The sequence below is a fragment of the Notothenia rossii genome (genome assembly GCF_949606895.1).
Source record: "Notothenia rossii genome assembly, chromosome: 8".
NCBI classification, from domain to species: Eukaryota; Metazoa; Chordata; class Actinopteri; order Perciformes; family Nototheniidae; genus Notothenia; species Notothenia rossii.
In genome coordinates this window covers 76,667,941-76,689,592 of record NC_136906.1, presented here as the reverse complement: position 1 = coordinate 76,689,592, position 21,652 = coordinate 76,667,941, and the positions used below count along the sequence as shown (strand labels likewise).

At 40.1% G+C, this 21,652-nt stretch overlaps 1 protein-coding gene across 1 annotated transcript in view; it reads right to left on the bottom strand.

Moving 5' to 3' along the window:
* The window catches only part of man1a1 (mannosidase, alpha, class 1A, member 1), a 168,112-nt gene continuing 146,460 nt past the window's right edge, over positions 1-21,652 (bottom strand). The window contains exons 9-12 of the mRNA XM_079644772.1: positions 17,604-17,823; positions 12,551-12,723; positions 11,414-11,529; positions 1-5,002 (exon numbers count right to left, since the gene is read on the bottom strand). Of these exons, the coding sequence (XP_079500898.1) occupies positions 4,876-5,002; positions 11,414-11,529; positions 12,551-12,723; positions 17,604-17,823 (636 nt within the window). The 3' untranslated portion in view covers positions 1-4,875. The remainder of the gene's footprint in view (positions 5,003-11,413; positions 11,530-12,550; positions 12,724-17,603; positions 17,824-21,652) is intronic.

The window sequence follows — 21,652 nt, the reverse complement described above, 5'->3', positions numbered from 1 at the left end:
TATTAAAAGATTTTTTTATTCACAATAGAAGTGTAACAAATATAGTTTCTTAAAAAGTCTGCTGCTTATTAATATCATTTTAATCCATAAGATCAGAAGATTTTTATATAAATGTAATTCGGCTCACTAGCCTCAATGGAATATTTACACTTTTTTTTCAATAATAATAACATTAACAACAAAACAGATTTTCCCCACAAAATTAAGATATTGCATATAAACGCAAAGTAAACTATGTGCAATGGAATGATTATCAGCAATATTTTTGTACAGATACATTTCTGAGGTTCACTCATTCAAACCTTTTAAAGAGCAACGCGGAACATTTTTTTACATCCAGATGAATTCAGTCGTGTTTGGTGAACACTCGTGATTAAAGTAAAGATTTCAGAGCGATATAAATTAGAAAATATTTTGGGAGAAGTGGTTCATTTACCGCAAAGACTGACTTCATTCTGAATGAAAAAAAAAAAGGTGGAGTTGCCCTTTAATTGTCACAGAAAGAAAGGCATTGAATCAACACAAGAGAAATCACCATATGGAAATGAGCAGATGCCTGATGTCCCGCGGTGTGAAGCTTTCATTCTGAAAAATCAAATACATTCTGCGTTTCCTCTGCATTCAGGTAGACGGATCAGTAACAACAACACAGTGTTCAAAATGACTTGTTCAGATGAATCTGCAGAATTTAATCCGCTGACTTTGAGTTTATCCAAATCCATCAAGAGTCTGTCTTTCCATGAAACCTTTAAGACTGAATCACAAGTCAAATACTCGCACACAGATACTTTAACACACCATTACGTCCCAAATGAAACCGTTGCTTCAAAGGTCCATCGAGACATCTTTGAAAAACAACCACCGTCATACTTTTTGAAGACACACGTATAACCCCCACCAGTACCATCTCTATAAGAATATACGTTTGATTTGTAATCAGAATTAATATATAATAATAATAATCAATTAAATCCAGGCTGCATCAATATCCTTATTTTGCCTTAAAGCCTTACAATGAAACTACTTCTACAAAAGGAAGATTATGAACTACAATCATTTCCTTCCACTCTTATTTGTCCATGTTAACTTTTAGTATCCTTATTTGACTTTGCATCCAGGCCATAAAACCACGTGGTAATATCTTAAGTGTGAATGAAAGAAGAGACACATATGAACCAAATTAAATCTCAATCAAAAAAATGTCTTGGCTGCTTTACTTCACACACGAAACTGGCCGGATAAGAAGCCAATAATGAGCCAAAATATAATATTTAAAGTGTCCTTCTAATCTAATGGACACTGAGCTGCATTACAGCGCTGTTTTCCACAATCTGCAAAACCTCACTTTCCTTCATCACTAAACACACATCTCTATGAACCAGACCGTTTTCATATTTTCCTTACTACATAATAAACTCTTAAATAGATATTGTTTACGATATATTGCTGAATATTCCTATTCTCCGTGTCATCTATCACGTTGGGATGCGCCTCACGGGGCGGTTATGGATCATTTCCTACATTAACAGCTTTTTAGAAAACACATCTCTCCGTCTGCACACACTCTTCGTGCTTTCCGAGATCAATGAACAACAAAAGCACGCAGAAGTGAACACAAGAAGACAAGAAATAAATGCATATAAAATATATACTTCACATTGGATGGTACATTCAGACAGTTCCTATCCTCCCGTTGGTTTGATCCCAGGTTTCCATTCCCATCATTATAAAAGGCAGCATTTCTTAACACCTCTGATCATTGGTGATTTCATAATGTTAAGAAAAGCCGCACCTACAGGAGCTTTCACGTTTTGTTTTTTTTGGTAGATACATATGAATTAAGCCCACAGCGCCCCCTGGTGGTCTGCTCCCAGAAGTCCTATGTTCCCCACGACAGAATAAATTAACACAATCAGCAAAAATCAACCATTACAACACAACATGGGTAATAAATGCCTCCAAAGCAACTGAGAAACAGAAACACGGAGTTTGTACAGTGAACAAAATGGAGGGATTCCTCACAGCGCACAACTAATAATATTCAACTATGATCCACATGATATGATATGTTCGTACACAGGTAGTTACAATGGGGAATGAATCGGTGTCCATTTCTTTCTATGAATACAACTGGCTGGAAATCAAGTCACTCACTTCTGGAATTCACTTAATCTGCATTTTTGTAATCCTCCTTTGATAATATTTAGTGTAAACTAAAGGGTAAGCGTCGCCTTGCCGCAGAAAACTCAACACATTTAGGATATGCTGGGAAATACATGTGGAAAAAACACTACTTTTGAAACCATCTGGGTATTTCTTTAACTAATACCTTTGGGTGAAAACCAGGAGCCAAGATGACAGACTTTTCCTTTACAGCCTAAAGTCCTAAAGTAGTGAGTGTAAGTATTCTAGACAGTCGGTTTAAAGCTGATTTATGGGTATTTTTAATTTCCATTACCTTCTTTTAATGTAATTTCTCCACCAAATAGACACGATAAATGCTCAAATTGATGAATAAGTGGATAAATTAAACTCAGAAAGTTAGTCTGCATCTATCAGAGGTCAAAAGGCCAAAGAATCCTTTACAAAAAAATCCAGGTTTTGTCATGATCTATTCTGATGAAGTGACTTTTATTTTTGTTTGATGAGCTGAGAATACTCCGTTTTTTGTAATAATGGGACCGTCTGATAGCATATTGAATAATGAGTGGAATAGCTTTCCTTAATCCTAACACATAGACATTGTAATCTGAAGTTTTGGTCGACAGCAGAAGTAAATAAGTGACTGGTACATAATGTTCTCATCTTTCCACACTCCAGTCATCTAACCCCGTCTCACACGGACTGTAATAGACAGACCTCACCACTAGATGGCAGTAGAGTAAAGGAAACGACTGGGACTTCTACAGGTGTAAAGACAGATGTTAGCCTCTGGAGGAAAACCATACATATGATAAGAATCAAATGTAATCCTCAGATGGATATCCACAGGTCTGATCTTCCACTTATCATAAAGGAGCCACGGTGTCACCTCTCGGGCTGATTTTTAGCCAGTTAGATTAAATATCCAATTCAAAAGCAGGAATGATCCTCATCTGAGGCAGGGGGACTTTACCTAAAGCTCCGGGACTGTTTAAAGCGGGTGATACTGCTACTCGTTCTCCTCAGTGACGGCACGAGATCGAACACTAACTGGACTGTTATGTGGCTGCAGCTCAGAGGCAGCAGGAGGAATCCTAACTGAACAACAGACATGGATGATGAAAATGTACAAACACAGTTTTATCAACAAATGAGGATGAAGGAAACAAAGAACATTTCAACGTCACAATGGTAAAGCTGCTGGAATCAGTATGGCTTCTTGTGTGTGTGTGTGTGTGTGTGTGTGTGTGTGTGTGTGTGTGTGTGTGTGTGTGTGTGTGTGTGTGTGTGTGTGTGTGTGGAAGTGTGTGTGAGGGTGAAATAAGTCGAGTGTCTGCGTCCCCTCATAGAGGAGAGAAGATCCTACAGGCTGCTCTACACTGGAGCTGGAGCACGGAGAAGGGAGGAAGAGGAGGAAGAGGAAGAGGAGGAAGGGTTTGACTGATACTCAGGTTTGTTCATGAATGTGATTAATCAGAGTCCTCATCATTAGAGACGTGTTGGTTCTAAAAATGCAGTTTTTTTTTAATGCATGTTAATGTTATTTTTGATTAATTGAAGGAAAGCAATATTTGCAGAAGCTGTTTGTGGAAATTCTAAATTAAATGTCCTCGTTTCAATGACTTTAATCCAACACGAATATTGGGGGTGAACATTTTTGATTGATTTAGGACATAGTATATAACTAACTTAATGTCCATTTACAAGATGTGTTAAATCGCCTAATGCGTGACCATCCTGCATGACAGCTGTGGTCGACAGCTCCACAAAAGTGGACATAGAGGTGAGATGTATTTCTTTTATTTGGTCGTACAACACTATAAGACTCTTTTGAAACCCTGTATTCATTGGCAATGAGCTTATTTTCAAGATAGCAAGAAGTCAAATCCTGCAAACAAGAATGAAAGGAAAGATTATTTACTCGTGGATTTGAGAAACCAGTATCAGTCAAACCCCAGAAATATCAGTGCCAATAGGGAGAAAAGGAAATATGGTGCACAAAGCCAGATAAAGACACAGATGAGCAGAAGGAGAGCTTTGTGTAGACGTCGGGGGGGAAAGTGAATCAGTGGCAGGCAGAGAGCTGGAGTCACACCAACACTCAGAGAGGAAGCAGTCAGGTGGAGGCGGGGCAGGAAGCAGAGGAGCTCTGGTTGTGCTGCGTCTTTCCGTCACTCCCACAGAGACAACCACACGGTTTTGTAAAAGCAGGGAAGCCGGTTCCTATTGTGATAATGAAGCCGGAGAGAAGTCCACGTCCTCTAAAGTCCGCCTTTCTAATCCTCAGACCAGAGCTGCAGTCCTTCTGGTGCCCAAAGCTCAGGTCTGAAACATCCACAAGAGGTCTCTCCCCTTCTCACACAAAACAAAAGCTGAAGCTACTCACAACAAAATCACTGACGGTTAACGGTGTCCCTCTGGATGAGACATCAACTGCCGCTCGATGACATCTTCAGAGAGTCCTTTTGCAATGCAGGAGCATTACAACCCGTCTGATGATATCACTGCATTATGTGGAGTTATTACTCGGCAGTAAGTGTCGGTTCAAGAAAAAAAAAGAAAAACCGGATTCTACAGCAAGAATTCACGAGTGGAATTCTGTTTTTGATCCCGTTAGAAATGAAAAGAGGAACCCCATCGGAGAGGCTTCTGTAGCTCCGCGAGGCGAAGTGTTTTCAGCAGGAGGCTCAGGGGACAGGATCAGAGGGTCTTTAGTGAACGATGAGGTCGTCTCTACTCCACCTCGTTGGGGATGTCTGTTTTGTCCTTCTTGATGACGGGCAGAGGGTGAGCCTCGGTGTTGAACACCCAGTGGTCGAAGGCTAGGTGGTCGTCATCGGAGAAGAGCAGGTAGAGATACCTGAGGACGAAGGAGAGAGAGATGATTTAATACAACTTAGAGTAATAGAGCATCAGCAGGATCACAGCTCGGGGTATGATGAGTGGGAGAGCATGTTCAAATCAACTTTGAAGATTAAGAAAAGGTAAACATGGGAAGCAAGAGCCCTTTTTGAACCGTGGTCCAACACGCAAAGAGCATTTTTCCACCTTACATATCCTTTAGCACGGGGGTGTCAAACTCAATTTCATCGCGGGCCACATTCGCATAAAGGTTGCACTCAAAGGGCCGCTTGTAACTATATAAATATATAATATATATATATAAAATAATGTTTTATATTACATGATTGCCTCTGAATTGGATTATTATCTGATAGGATAATAACTTAGTGATTAACTACGTCTGAAAGCAGAAGTGCCACGGCAAATGTCACACAACAAGATGCATTGTGGGACATGTAGTTTATGGGCAACGTGATTCTGTAAAGTGGCATGTGACCATATAATAAACGTATTATATTCTTTGCCAGCTCTTACGGGGCCAAATAAAATGAAGTCGCGGGCCGGATTTGGCCCCCGGGCCTTGAGTTTGAGACCCCTGCTTTAGCATGTAGGAAAGACTTACTAGTTTTTGCATTTGCAACAGTCAAATGTGGCCCAATGATCATAAAAAAGCTTTTTGCGAGGTTAAAAACATCAATAAAAAGGTGCGAAAAACGAATTACTTAATTACAACACTCCAGGAACTGGCAAATAGAAGTAGCGTCTTTAAATTATCATTTTACTGGGTTCCCATTAAAAAAGATTGAATTGAATATTACTAAAGCTGAATTGAAATTGAGACCACAGGTTATAATGAGAAGAAGAAGAAGAAGTTAAAATCAACTTTTAAAGATAAAAAAAGCACTCTTTTTTCACAGTGGTCTAACACGCCAAGAGCATTTTTCCACCTCACATACCCTTTGCACCCTGTAGCATGCAATACAGCTACTATTTCACACTAGTTTTGCATTTGCACCATTCAAATGTGGCACTACGACCGTGTGCAAGGTAAAGAAACATCAACAATTGTTGACTGCTTTTTTTTTTGTCTTGTCACAGCCCTTTTTTTGTTTTATTTAGTCTTTGTTTTGTTTTTTGTTTTCTATGTTGTCACCCTACTTGTTTGCTAACTGCTATTATGCTGTCTGTCTGGCTGTTTGTTTCCAAAAAAAAAGAAAAAGTTAAAAAAACCAAAAAAACAATAGGCAGAACAACTATAAGACTGGCATTTTGGGAGAAGGAAATGACCAAATATTAGAAAAAAAAAAATGTACGCTGGATATTTCCGTCTCTGAATTTTGTAAAAATCATTCATTACAGTACTCCTGTAGCAGTAACGTCTCTATTTTCCTCCATACCCAAATCTCTTAAAAAGGGGCTGCAACATCTGATACAGACTGATCCAGATTTGAACACTTCTATGACGTCACAGAAGTGGCGTTACGGCTATTGGGCCAACTCCACCAATCAGGAGGAGACAGCCACGGACATTGCCGTTGGAAAGCGCTGGAGACGCTGTAGTACACATGCCAGGCCTGTAGATGGTGCTGTTCTCACAGAATCAGCCCATGTAAAGACAGTGTTACATTGAGCGAAATGAGGAATGGATAAAATCGATGATCTGTTTGGTATTTTGAAAAATAAAAAGTATAAATATGCCTTATATAGGTATGGTCCTACACTATATTATTCAAATATAGCATGATAGGTCCACTTTAAATTAATATTTTTACTAGGTTTCCCATTAAAAAAGGTTTAATTAATATCACTACAGCTGAATATACTATTAGACAACTGAGAAAACTACATCCAAAGATGTTGAAATGCAGTGAAAACTTTAGAAAAAAGATGGTAAGTGGATTTTTTATTTCTGTTCAAACTATAGCTGTATCTGCTCTAAGATATGTCACATCCAGAACAGATAATACATCAGTATACAATATATCATTCCAATAACTTGTATATAGACTTGTATTGCACTATTCCACTTTCTCACTTTTTTTAGAACTATTTTTCTTGTATTACTTTTAATATAATATACTGTAATATTGCTTTAATATTGTCTGCTTATCTGTATTATTGTGTTGAATTGTTGGAGAAGCCTGTGACCTAAGATATTCAACGACATAATGACTCTGTAGCTATGTTAGTTTGACAATAAAGAACCTTGAACCTTGAGTACTGAGATACAAACTGTTTAAATGAGGGGAAAATAAAGTTTGCTTTGGAGAAAGACGCTGAACATAACTTGTTTTGGCATCTGTTTACTGTTCTGTATCTGAGATATCTCTAGATATTAGTTTGCTTGTCTCTTTTGCAATAGTTATAGGCAGTCCGGCCAGACCAGAAATATGAAACAGATGTGGAGTGGAGGAAGACAGGCGGCTCCGACCGCTTTATGAAACTTCAAGTGATGAAATTCTGCGGACCAATGACATCAGATGTTATGAAGCAACTCTGGGATAACAAAAGAGGACTGTGAAAGTACGTGAGAGAAGTTTGTGGGCTGCGGTGATCCGGTGCGATTAGATCAAGATTTCATCACGAAGATTCAGAGAAAGGGAGTTCAATAAGAAGAAAGAAAATGTAGCTCAAAGGGAATTTTTAGAGATGATTCAGATAAAAGGACACTAAGTAAAAAAAGTATGAAAAGTAACTAAGTACATTTACTCAAGAACTGTGCTTACTAATGGCACATTTCCACTGCAGCGGGGTAGCCCCGTTTAAGCGTCCTTAAGCGTCCTCGCTCAGGCCTCGGGCTGCCTCGCTGGCCGTCCGAGGCCGTGGCGCATTTCCATTACAGTTTAGGACCTGGGGTAGCAACGCAGTGTAGGCGGGGCATCTGTGCAGAGACATCCTGGAACACTTTCACATTTCGAGTTGTTCCGTCGAGCTCCTGCTGGATTTGATCATCCCCAATGAGATGTAGGAACATCGTCACCTCCTCGGTCGACCACGGTGTGCTTTTCTTTGACGTTGCCATTTTTGTAGCTCCTCCATTTACAAAACTGCTGTGTATAAAAATGCTGCAAGCTTGCTTCTAGATATATCTGCGACGCTAGGGATGATCTCTCTGTGACGTTTCTCTCTGACCAATCAGCAGTCGAGAGTGTTGACGTCACTAGTTCAGCCCTGGCCCTGGCCTGATAGAACCACGATTTTATGGGGCCGGAAAAAGAGGGAAAAAGTACCCGCTAGCCGGTGCTACGCTATATGGAAAGGCCACCAAAAACTGGCCTGGCCGCTTGAGGACGATTAAGGACGCTTAAACGGGGCTACCCGCTGCAGTGGTAATGCGCCATAAGTACATATTTGAGGTACTATTACTCTACCTCATACTTCTACTCTTTTATCATTTGGAATCATATATTGTACTCTTGACAACCTTAGTTACTACACTGAACAAAAATATAAACGCAACACTTTTGTTTTTGCTCCTATTTTTCATGAGATGAACTCAAAGATCTAAAACATTTTCTATATACACAAAATAACCATTTCTCTCAAATATTGTTCACAAATCTGAAAAAATCTGTGATAGTGAGCACTTCTCCTTTGCCGAGATAATCCATCCCACCTCACAGGTGTGGCATATCAAGATGCTGATTAGACAGCATGATTATTGCACAGGTGTGCCTTAGGGTGGCCACAATAAAAGGCCACCCTTAAACATGCATTTTTGCTTTATTGGGGGGGTCTGGGGGGGTCCGAAAACCAGTCAGTATCTGGTGTGAGGGTTAGGGTTAGGGTTAGGGTTAGGGTAATGTTGTGAATCGAGTGGCCCATTGTGTTGGTGAGGTTATGGTATGGGCGGGCGTATGTTATGGACGACGAACACAGGCCACTCGATTCACAACATTACCCTAACCCTAATCCTAACCCTAACACCAGACACTGACTGGTTTTCGGACCCCCCCAGACCCCCCCAATAAAGCAAAAATGCATGTTTAAGGGTGGCCTTTTATTGTGGCCAGCCTAAGGCACACCTGTGAAATAATCATGCTGTCTAATCAGCATCTTGATATGCCACACCTGTGAGGTGGGATGGATTATCTCGGAGAGGAGAAGTGCTCACTATCACAGATTTTCTCAGATTTATGAACAATATTTGAGAGAAATTGTTATTTTGTGTAAATAGAAAATGTTTTAGATCTTTGAGATCATCTCATGAAAAATGGGAGCAAAAACAAAAGTATTGCGTTTATATTTTTGTTCAGTGTAAATACTTCATTTCAAATCATATTGCTAAGCCAAATATAACTTATAAATCCGGATGTACTTGAATGCATCATTGAGTTATCTCCATCTTTCCCAGCGGCAAAATGAAAATGATCAACACATGAATGCATCACTAGAAAATAACTACTAGTATATTTCAACGTTTTTTGTACTTGTACTTAAAGAGGCCCTCGTAGAGTCATTTCCACATTTCTATGTTGTGCCTTTACTGTGACATGGTTACTCATACTTTAAATGCTCAAAAAGTTATTTACTTTTCTCATATTTCTACACTGTTGTAATACTTCGCCTATTAAGATAACACCCTCTGCTATATAACAAGTGCAATATTATTATTATGAATAATGTGCTATGATAATGTGCAATTACGTATCTTCCACCGCGATTTTTGCACTTCTAAATACTGTTAATATTTACTTAAAGGTGGGGTAGGTAAGTTTGAGAAACCGGCTCGAGATACACTTTTTGTTATATTCCATAGAATGCTCTTAACATCCTGATAGCAATGAATATCTGAAGTGCTTTGACAACAAATCCATTAAAAAATATCATCTGTGGAAGCGGTAGACTGTAAAAAGCACGACCAATCATTTTACAGGGGCTCTGTAAGGAAGTGAAGTATGGCCGTGTCCTTGGAGGGAAGACGGATCCTGGAAGTGACTCAACAACAACCCGAGTAACATTAGAGGATTGGACCTATGGGCGTGTGCTAAATGGGATTGATATGTTCAGGTCCGTCTGGGACGTCGTGCAGGAGATGTGACTCCATTGTGTTGCTGTCCATGCTGGTGGTCACTCTGATGTTTCTCTAGTTATCTGTTCGACGCTAACGAGATGTTTGTTTTGTGCTGCCCCCCTCTGGAAAAACATATTTTATCACGGCTATAAAAATATTCATATCACACTTTGACTTTTTTCTGTGCAGAAGGCTTTTTCTGACACTGATCAAGAGAAAAAATACACTCTGATCTGTTTGTCACAGCGTGGAGGACCTGTGAGAGGTGTGTGTGTGTGTGTGTGTGTGTGCGTGTGTGTGTGTGTGTGTTTGTGAGTGAGTGAGTGTATGTGTGTGTGGTAATCAGGAGTAGAGGTGACGCTTGTTAAAATTGACTGCCTATAAAAAAAAGTGGATTGGATGGCACCTCGCCCCCATAAGGCTCTGTTAGGCTAACCTTGACTTCCTGTCAACAGCTGTCTGGCGTGTGTGTGTGTGCGTGTCGAGAGGAGGAAATGAAAGTGGGAGGGAGAGATGGGGGATGCAGGAGAGGCCATAAACATTTCGATTGGAGTACAAAAAAACAGAGAGGGTTATAAATGTAGAGGAAGAGTGGGAGAAAGAAGAGTTCAGGAGCTTTACTGTTGAAATAAAACGGATTAAATACGATATCAAGTTTAAGAAGTAACCTTTTAAACTGTGTAGCTTGATTTATATTAACATACTAGTAAACAACACTTCTAACCCTAACCCTGGTTTGTGTTATAAGAGGTCAGATGGGTTTAATAACAGGTGGGTTAAGGTGAGATCAGAAATTAAATAAACCAATAACATAAAGTAAAATAAAATAATAAATACAGAAATAAAATTAAAGTTAACATTATCAAGAATAAAATTAATAAATACAAAATAAAAGGCAACAACAAATCAATTAAAAATAATCAAAACATAGATAAATAAAAAAGGTAGAATTTCAAATCTCCATATCTGAGAGGCTCAAATGTATATTACTATATTATAACTATTTATTATTACCATATTGTAGCACATCACAGTTTAATTTTTTAACCACACACACACACACACACACACACACACACACACACACACACACACACACACACACACACACACACACACACACACACACACACACACACACACACACACACACACACACACACACACACACACACACACACACACACACACACACACACACACACACACACACACACACACACACACACAATATTAGTATGTTGCAAGATGACGACGGGCATGTTTATCGGGGCACTTAGGTGGCTCAGGGCTCAGGTGGCTTTTTCCCTCCATAAAGTGCAATCACAGCACAATCCTAGGAGGACAGAAGTGAAGGAGTGTGTGTGTGTGTGTGTGTGTGTGTGTGTGTGTGTGTGTGTGTGTGTGTCTTACTTGAGTGTCTCTGCTAGGTAGAAGCTCTGCTGCACGTCGTCGTGGTTTGGAGTCGAGGCGTAGACGTCTCTGACTCCGCTGTAGCCCCCCTCCACCCTGCAGTGCTGCTCCAGAGCCTGGAGGGAAATACAGACATCAGTGACCAGAAACATCCATCATTATGAGTGTTGGGAAAATACTGAATGTCCTCTTCCATCATGAGAGCAACATGATAACAAAGGTATCAACTGTAGCTGTGAACATGACAGGATGTGTGATTACCTAGAAGAGCATCAGGACTGTTTGAGGCATATGATAGCTATGTGATTAACATGATGATTCAGCCTCTATGGAGAGAGACATATGACAAGCATGCTCATTTCTGACGTGGAGCTAATCTGAAGTAAACATTGAATACGGCTTTCTATTCCTCCATCTTGAGACTGTGTAACTCCCTCTCTTGGATATCAGCATGTGAAGGACACTGTTCAGGAACTAGTTGATGCTCTGGATGTGATGACTACTTCCATTCTGGAGAGGATCACAGATACATGGATCCTGAGATTCAAGCTCAAGCCGGGGACCAGTGATTATTAACAATTTGAAGTATTCAGAAAAAGTCAGAATTTTGAGATTTGAGAAAAAGTCGGAATGTTTAGAAAAAGTCAGAATTTTGAGATTTTTGAGAAAAAGTCGGAATTTGAGGAAAAAGTCAGAATGTTTAGATTTTTGACAATAAGTCAACATTTTTTTTATTTTGGGAAAAAGTCAGACATTTGTGAAAAAGTCAGATTTTAGGGAAAAAGTCAGAATTTTGAGGGAAAAGTCAGAATTTTGATGAAAAAGTTAGAATTTTGAGGAAAAAGTTAGAATTTTGATGAAAAAGTCCACATTTTTAGATTTTGAGAAATCACTGTTCAGGAACTAGTTGATGCTCTGTATGTGATGACTACTTCCATTCTTGAGAGGACCATAAATACATGGATCCTGAGATTGAAGCTCAAACCGGTGACGAGTGAGATGTTTCTAACAATAACTTGCTTAACTCTCTTCCTGATTTGGGTTTTTAAGAGTTTGAGAAAAAAACTGATCTGAAATGTCTTGTATTAAATGAACATGCAAACTGTTAAATATAAGATCATGTATTCAGAAACGTACCTGGACCGCCTCCCAGCCCCACTCCCTGTATTTGGGGTCGTGTGTGAACCTCCACATGTACATGTAGGTCTCGATGACCTCGGGGCGGAGGATGAAGTATTTCTCGTTCTGCCGGGTGGCGATGGCTTCGACCCCGCCGTCGAAACGAAACGCCTCCGGACCCAGCTTCAGAGCTACAGGGGGGGGGGGGGGAGATTTACATAAGAGGAGGTTTTAGGTTCAAACAGCCTTGAAGAAGATTGAATTGTGACTGATATTCTTTCTTTTGACTTTATATTACTTAGATTTATCCACATGTCGACTTGATGTTATTGATATGTCTTGTCAATGTTGACTTTAAAATAAAATGCTATTCAATTGTTGGTGGGCCCTTCAGGACTACCTTTAAAAATTGTGTCTCATAATTGGGTTTAAAATACAGCAAATTATTACATTTTGTGAAATAAAAGACTCTTTGAAATAACACTTAATCACATAATAACTTTTTGAAATAAGATACACGCCTAAAGCCAGTATTGAGACACATATTTGGTACCCAGTAATTTAATTTGATACAGCAACTGTGGCTCTTGACATTTATATTGCTCTTTTAAACTAGACAAAATCGCCCTTTTTTCTATTTTGACAGAAATGATCGAAAAAAGCCATAAAACTAGACAAAATTGACGCCAACTAACAAAAGCAAACTTCCATCTGTGGCTCCATAATCAAAATCAGCTATTGAAGATATCGAAGTGACTGTTATTTTGTATATATTGATTATTGTGTCTTAATGTGTGCATATGTTTTCATGTTGATTGTATATATATATATATGTATAAACATGTATTTTTTAATATTTGTATATATATCTGTATTATGTATTCCTCGGGATTGTGGGAAACGGTATTTCGATCTCTGTCTGTACAAACAAACTGAAAGATTTGATAATCATGTCATTTAGTACGAGTCATTAATATGAAGTATTTATTTACCCGGCAGTAGCCTATATGAAGCAGTTTAAATTAAACCAACCTATACCAGCTGTAAAAATAGTGACGCTTACAGATTATTACATCACTAATTATCATAATGTTTACTTTTGGTACTTCAAGTGTCTTTTCTTTTGACTGATCTTGAAACCCGAGTGACCAATAAAATGAACGACATAAACATTGTTGTTGTTTATGATTCACAATTTGCGAGGCAGTCGCAATCGCGTGAGGCAGTCGCAATTTTTACAGGCTCCCACTACCTGTTAGCATCTGGCATCTGTTAGCATAGATCTAGCTCTCCGGCTTAGGCTCCATCTATGTCCATCTATGTTCCATCTTTAACGCCATTGATCTGTGGAGGATCTGCCGCGGTTTGAGGGCCTGCCGTCCACCCATTTCTGCTTCTGCTGGTGGTGGTTCCCACGGCTGAAGGCCGCTATCCACCTGCTGTTAGAGGCCTACTCCCACCTGTTGGGTGCTACTGTGCGGGGGAGGCCTGGTCTGGAGATACCGCGGAGAAACCGGAGTGTTGCCACACTGCTGATTGCCTATTTCCTTGCTGCTGTCCTGACGTGGTTTTGCTTCGGGAACATCGTGGATGCTGTTGAGCTGGACTGGGAAAATGGCAAATGTCGTGTTTCTGCTGTGCCTTTTTTTGACTGTGCTGGACAAGGAGAAGTTCGCTAGTCATCCTGACAATTCTGCTGGATGCGGGTCCGTTCTGCCGCCCGCAGTGGACATCCCCTGTACAGGTTCGGATGGGTTGCACAAACAATTGCTAGTTGCACTGTCGCGGACATTCATTTCGTCAAATGTCTGTCTTTCTCACATGCCTGCCACAATGGTCCTTCAGAATTGTTTTTTGAACTCTAATCTCACTTTTGCGAAGTTTGCTGGTGACTCTAGAACAGCTGAAAATGTATGTGTGTTGATTAAGAGGAAAAGGTGCTTGGTATTTTTATTGTTGTTACTATCAGGAAATGTACAGCCAAATCCGGGTCCACCTGGTAGTTTTAGTCAAATAGCTACTCCGGCTGATTTTAGTTCTAGATCGGGGTTAGGTTTAATTCATTTAAATGTGCGCAGTCTGTTACCTAAATTAGATTTTGTCCGTATTTGGGCGAGTTCAACTGATGCTGATGTCATTGTCTTATCAGAAACGTGGCTAGACAAATCGATCTTGGCCTCTGACATTTACATAAATGGTTACAATGTATATCGCACTGACCGTCCTAAAAAAGGTGGTGGCGTTGCCATTTATGTCAAAAATAAGTTTTGTGTAACAAAAATGGTTTCCAAATCTGTTAGTAAACAACTAGAATTTTTAGCTGTGAATGTCGAAGTAACAAAGGGTCAACAGGTCATGGTGGTGGGTTGCTACAGGGCCCCCTCGGCTGTCAAGGACTCCTTATCTTCATTGGCAAAACTGTTATCTCTACTTTCCTACAAGGAAATAGTGCTGCTTGGTGATTTTAATTGGGATTGGTTAACTTCTGTGTCAGAGGATTTTAAAAACCTGTGTACCTCTTTGAACATTACTCAGATTATAGACAGTCCTACTCGCCCAAATATTAAGTCCCCAAATAAATCCTCCTTAATTGATCTAATTTTAACAAATGTTCCATATAAATACTCATCTGTGGGAGTATTTGCTAATGATGTGAGTGACCACTGTGTTGTAGCCACAATTAGGGACACTAAGGTCCAAAAAGTTAAACCACGCATCATCACAAAGAGAGATAAAAAACACTTAGTGGAGCAGGGTTTTTTACATGATCTGTTTGATTTTGATTGGGGAAAAATCGATCTGTGTGCTGATGTAGAAACTGCATGGTCTTATTTTTATCTTGGTTTTATAAAAATTATAGATAAACATGCACCTCTGCGTAAATTTAGAGTGAAGGGACGAAACAATCCCTGGTTTTCTGCTGAAATGTCCAGTCTCCTTCATGAGAGAAACAATGCCTGGGCAAAGGCTAGGAAATCAGGCTCAGAGGTAGAATGGCTACGCTTTAGGCAGCTAAGGAATAGCTTTACTTCAAATGTCAAAAGTGCTAAGTCAAAGTACTATTTGTCAGTTACCACAGAAAACCTGAATAATCCTAGTAAATTTTGGAAAGCCATAAAATCGATTTCCACTGGTGATATCCCAAATGAGCTACCTCCGTACCTCACCACAGCATCTGGCATTATATCAGACAGGGCCACCATGCTAAATTGCTTTAATAAGCATTTTGTCTCTTGTGGCTCTCTGTTTGATTCTGTCACTGACTGTGCTTCTGCTTCTGTGAACGCTCCAGTCCTTGACTCTGAACAATGTGGTCTGGAAAACCCTTTCAGTTTTACTCCTTTAACTGTTGGTATTGTCCATGAAGCTTTATCCAAGTTAGATCCTAAGAAACCGGCTGGCCCGGACAACGTAGAACCTTTCTTTTTAAAGATAGCTGCAGATTTTATTGCTCCACCTCTTACTTCTCTTTTTAACCTCTCCCTCAGCACAAATACAATTCCTAAAGTATGGAAGTCTGCTTATGTCCTGCCTCTACTGAAAGGAGGGGAGGCAACTATTTTAAATAACTATAGGCCAATCTCTAAATTGTCAGTTTTGGCTAAGGTGCTCGAACGACTTGTGAGTGAACAAGTAAAGGAGTTTTTATGTATAAATGATATCCTGTCTAAACATCAGTCAGGCTTCAGGAAGAAACATAGCACCATCACTGCAACAATGAAAGTGGTAAATGATATTACTAGTATGCTAGATAATAAACAGAGTTGTGCAGCTCTGTTTATTGACCTTTCCAAAGCGTTTGACACCGTTGATCATCGTGTCTTAAAACAGAGGCTACTCAGTACTGGCATATCCAGCCATGCAGTGGGGTGGTTTGTGAACTACCTCTCTGAAAGGTCCCAATGTGTTCACTTTGATGGGCTGTCTTCTGAGTGGTTAAACATTGCTAATGGTGTTCCTCAAGGTTCTGTTTTAGGTCCACTTTTATTCTCCATATATATCAACAGTTTAGGTGAAAATGTGGATGAAGCTACTTTACATTTTTATGCGGACGATACCGTGATGTATTGTGCAGGTCCCTCCATTCAGGAGGCGGTTGTTAAATTACAGGCTGTTTTTAACATTATTCAGACTCAGCTCTCTGAACTAAAGCTTCTTTTAAATGTGGATAAAACCAAGATAATGCTCTTTTCAAAAGCTAAAAAGTCACCAGAGCCTGTTTTAGATATTGTATCAACGCAAGGAACAAAACTTGAAGTTGTTGCCTGTTACAAATACCTTGGTATCTTGCTTGATGACTGTCTCTCTTTTAAACTTCATGTCAATAACCTGCTTAAAAAACTGAGGGTTAGGCTAGGTTTCTTTTTCAGGAATAAGTCCTGTTTCTCGCTTGAGGCCAGGAAAAGGCTAGTCACTGTGACCTTTTTACCTGTGCTGGACTATGGTGATCTGCTGTATATGAATGCACCTGCCAACTACCTAAGCAAACTAGATGCTGCGTATCATAGTGCTCTGAGATTTGTCACTAACTGTAAAGCACTTACTCATCACTGTACATTGTATACCAAGGCAGGTTTACCATCACTCACTGTACGGAGGCTCAGTCACTGGTACACTTTTATCTATAAAGCTATGTTGGGCAAACTCCCGTATTATATCTGTTCATTGATAAAGCAGAAAGTTGCAAGCAGCTATTGTCTGCGATCACAGGATATAGTCTTGTTAGATGTGCCAAGAGTAAGGACTGTCTTAGGTAAGACAGCTTTTATGTGCGCAGCTCCACTTGCTTGGAACAGTCTACAGGCAAAATTGAAATTGAGCATTTTTATTTCTTTGAATGTATTTAAGGCATGTCTAAATGAAATGCTTTCTGACACTCTGGGTATTTGTAAATGTTGAATATGTAAATATGATATCCTCTGTTGTTTGTATGTTGTTTTTATGTTTCATGTGGAACTAAATGATGCAGGTCTCCCTTGTAAATGAGATCGATGATCTCAAGGGACTAATCTGTCTAAATAAAGGTTTGAAATGAAATGAAATGAAATGATCATGTTGAGAGCATATTTACAGGTTCTGGCGTAGGACTCGTGGCAGGTGCGTGCGATCTCGGCGGCCTGCTCCATCTGGTGGCCCGTCTTGTCGCTGGGCGCTCCGTCGGCTCCCAGAGCGATCATCCCGCCGGCGAAACACGTCAGGTGACCCATCTTGTGCTCCAGCAGCCCCCCCTTCCACTCCGCGATGTAGGTCAGCCCGCCGCTCGACTTCCTCATCAGGTTCGTTTCTATCGCCTGGAAGACAGCGAGGAACAGCTTGACTTTGTTTATCAATTTCAAAACTTAAAGGTCCTCTATGATACTGTTTTTCATCAATATATCACAGGTCTCAGATATATACAGAACATGTCTCTGAAGTGTTTGGCTCCAAACACCAAACGGATCATTGCAGCATTACCCATAATCCCCTCTGTTTCAGCCCTGTTTCCAAAGTGCTGATTCTCTGTCTGTTACTTTAGATGAAAATAAGGAGCCCCTCCCCACGCCCCTCTGAGAGACATTTGGTTACAAAGAACTCAATGGTGCTCTAGGAGGTGATTCAGGTGATAAGATGGGGGGGGGGGGGGGGGGGGGTTACCTTGGTTGCTGATTGGCTAATGGTTACTCAAGACAAAACATCGTTATGACATCATAAAGTGGCCAAAATCTGATCAGCTCATTTTCAGACAGGTTTTTATAGAAATGGATCAAAAAGAGAGAGAATCTTTGTTCCTGAAACTTTCAGAGTCTCTTTCCACAGAGGGGACACATGTTGATGTAGAAGAGACATGAAGAAGAGGGGACACATGTTGATGTAGAAGAGACATGAAGAAGAGGGGACACATGTTGATGTAGAAGAGACATGAAGAAGAGGGGACACATTTTGATGTAGAAGAGACATGGAGAAGAGGGGACACATTTTGATGTAGAAGAGACATGAAGAAGAGGGGACACATGTTGATGTAGAAGAGACATGAAGAAGAGGGGACACATGTTGATGTAGAAGAGACATGAAGAAGAGGGGACACATTTTGATGTAGAAGAGACATGAAGAAGAGGGGACACATGTTGATGTAGAAGAGACATGGAGAAGAGGGGACACATGTTGATGCAGAAGAGACATGGAGAAGAGGGGACACATGTTGATGTAGAAGAGACATGGAGAAGAGGGGACACATGTTGATGTAGAGGAGACATGGAGAAGAGGGGACACATGTTGATGTAGAAGAGACATGAAGAAGAGGGGACACATGTTGATGTAGAAGAGACATGAAGAAGAGGGGACACATGTTGATGTAGAAGAGACATGAAGAAGAGGGGACACATGTTGATGTAGAAGAGACATGAGGAAGAGGGGACACATGTTGATGTAGAAGAGACATGAAGAAGAGGGGACACGTTGATGTAGAAGAGACATGAAAAAGAGGGGACACATGTTGATGTAGAAGAGACATGGAGAAGAGGGGACACATGTTGATGTAGAAGAGACATGAAGAAGAGGGGACACATGTTGATGTAGAAGAGACATGAAGAAGAGGGGACACATGTTGATGTAGAACAGACATGAAGAAGAGGGGACACATGTCGATGTAGAAGAGACATGAAGAAGAGGGGACACATGTTGATGTAGAAGAGACATGAAGAAGAGGGGACACATGTTGATGTAGAAGAGACATGGAGAAGTGGATTTTGCATAATAGTTCCCCTTTAAGAGTTGTGTTTGTACGTTCAACACAACTCATTGTACATGCTAGCTTTTCTTAGCATTGAAAAATGTAGAGAACTAAAAAAATAAATAAAAGATATCAAAAAACAAAAACCTGAAATTCAACAGCCATGGTTATAAGTTGCTCTTATCAGGGGTCCCATACACATATGTATAGTCCCTTGAAAGGCATAAATGAGTTTTTCTTAGAAATGTTTCCACTTTTACTTCTAACTGAGTATATATTTTTTTACTTGTACTTATGTAAAGAACATGACTTATTCTACTTCTTCCACCCCTTTTAGATGTTAAGGTAAGATAAGTATTTAAGGTGTACTGCCCCTTTAACGCGGCTCAGATTGATAATGTTCCTGCTGTGTTTCAGATATTCCCCCTGTTGCTGTTCTTGTTGGCAACTAAATCAAGAGCGCGTCTAATCCTTGGATATCGAGGGGGGATAATGGGTAAAGTTTCCCCTTCATGGTTAATTCTGCGTTTCAGTCTCCATGTAATAAACATTTCCCCAGAGTAACAGAGAAACAATCGGTGAGTCAGCTCTCTCCAGCTGAGCCCCGACGCTTGTCACCATAACTTAATCTGACAATTTATTTAAGCAGAGAAAAAGCTATTCATCCGCTCCTTGTCTTCGTTTACTTGTATGGAAATGTGTTTGTCTCATCATAACTCACTACGTGGCTCCTGAGCAGAGATGAAACACTGAATGTTTGAGAATGTTAGCACAGCAGTGGTCCGAGTGACAGATAGCGATCGTTTTAACTCAAAATTAGTCCAACTGAGCCCCCATGTAGTCGAAACACCATGTTAGTGCTGCAGGAAATATCTATGGTGCTAACATGGTCATCATTTGAATGATTGCTTTTATTAAGCCATGAGCTTCAAGGTTATTTAGGCGACTAGATGCCGTTAATACCCTCCTGCAGAGGGACATAAACACAGAGCACTTTTCTATCTGTGAAGCTCTCATGTTTGTTGTCCATTATTATCATGCAGCTATTCATTATGACTCAGAGGGGGCATGAGGGACACAAAACCCCGTGGAGGAAATCCATGCAGCTCACCATCTGTAAACACGTTCAAACTTCGATGGTATCCATTCAATGAGAACAGCTGAAAGGTCCCCTATTATACTGGTTTCATCAATATATTATTTTATTATTAAACCTTTATTTAACCAGGTGGTCCCATTGAGATCATCGACCTCTTCTTCAAGGGAGACCTCAGATATATACAGAACAGGTCTCTGAAGTGTCTGGCTCCAAACACCAAACAGATCATTGCAGCATTACCCACAATCCCCTCTGTTTCAGCCCTGTTTCCAAAGTGCTGATTCTCCGTCTGTTACTTTAGATGAAAATAAGGAGCCCCTCCCCACGCCCCTCCGAGAGACATTTTGAAAAAAAGAACACAATAAGGCTGTCCTGAATACCATTTTTCGGGCTCCGGATATTCGGTAGTAATCAGCAGCGAATATTCGGCCAGCGCGGGGGGAGGGGGGGGGGCTTCAACACTTGTATTTCGTTTTTGTCACGGCATTCATTTTGTTATTCTACAGTATTGTTGTTTTATAGTTATTTGTTCATGTAAGACGGAGATTAACGGAGAAAAAGTAATATCTACATATAAAGACGGAGAAAGTAAACAATAACGTTTATGGTTAAGTGTTAGCACCCTTCGAAGAGGCACAAGCTCTTACGTTGATATCGGAGTTTTCAATAAATTCAATGAGGCAGAGCAGCTGTCAAAAAAACCGAATATCCGAATAACAAAATTGAAACCCGAATAGTACTCCAACGAACGAATATTCGGTACAGCCCTAGAACACAATGGTGCTCTAGGAGGAGATTCAGGTGATAAGGTGGGGGGGGTTACCTTGGTTGCTGATTGGCTAATGGTTACACAAGACAACACATCGTTATGACATCATAAAGTGGCCAAAATCTGATCAGCTCATTTTCAGACAGGTTTTGCATAATAGGTGACCTTTAAAAAACCGAGGTTGACGGCTGCACACTATACACTCATGGTTTTCTATTGGTGAATGACGCATGAAGTGTTTACGTTATAGCTAGAGGGGTCAACGACCATCGCAAAAACCATAGCTATAGTGGTAATTCATCATAGAGATAAAACAAACACACGTGTGGTGTTGTAATATAGAGATGTATCACAAACCAGTGAGAGAAATCAGAGGGGTTTCTTACTCTATTATAACATATCAGCTTAGTGAGTTATTGGAATGAAGCCTGACGATTTTCCGACACTTAGCTAAAGCATCGACAAAGCTGCTGTGATCAATCTCTGTATAATATGTGCTACAAATTAGCAGGTATGGAAGTATTCTTGGTGTGTTATCATATT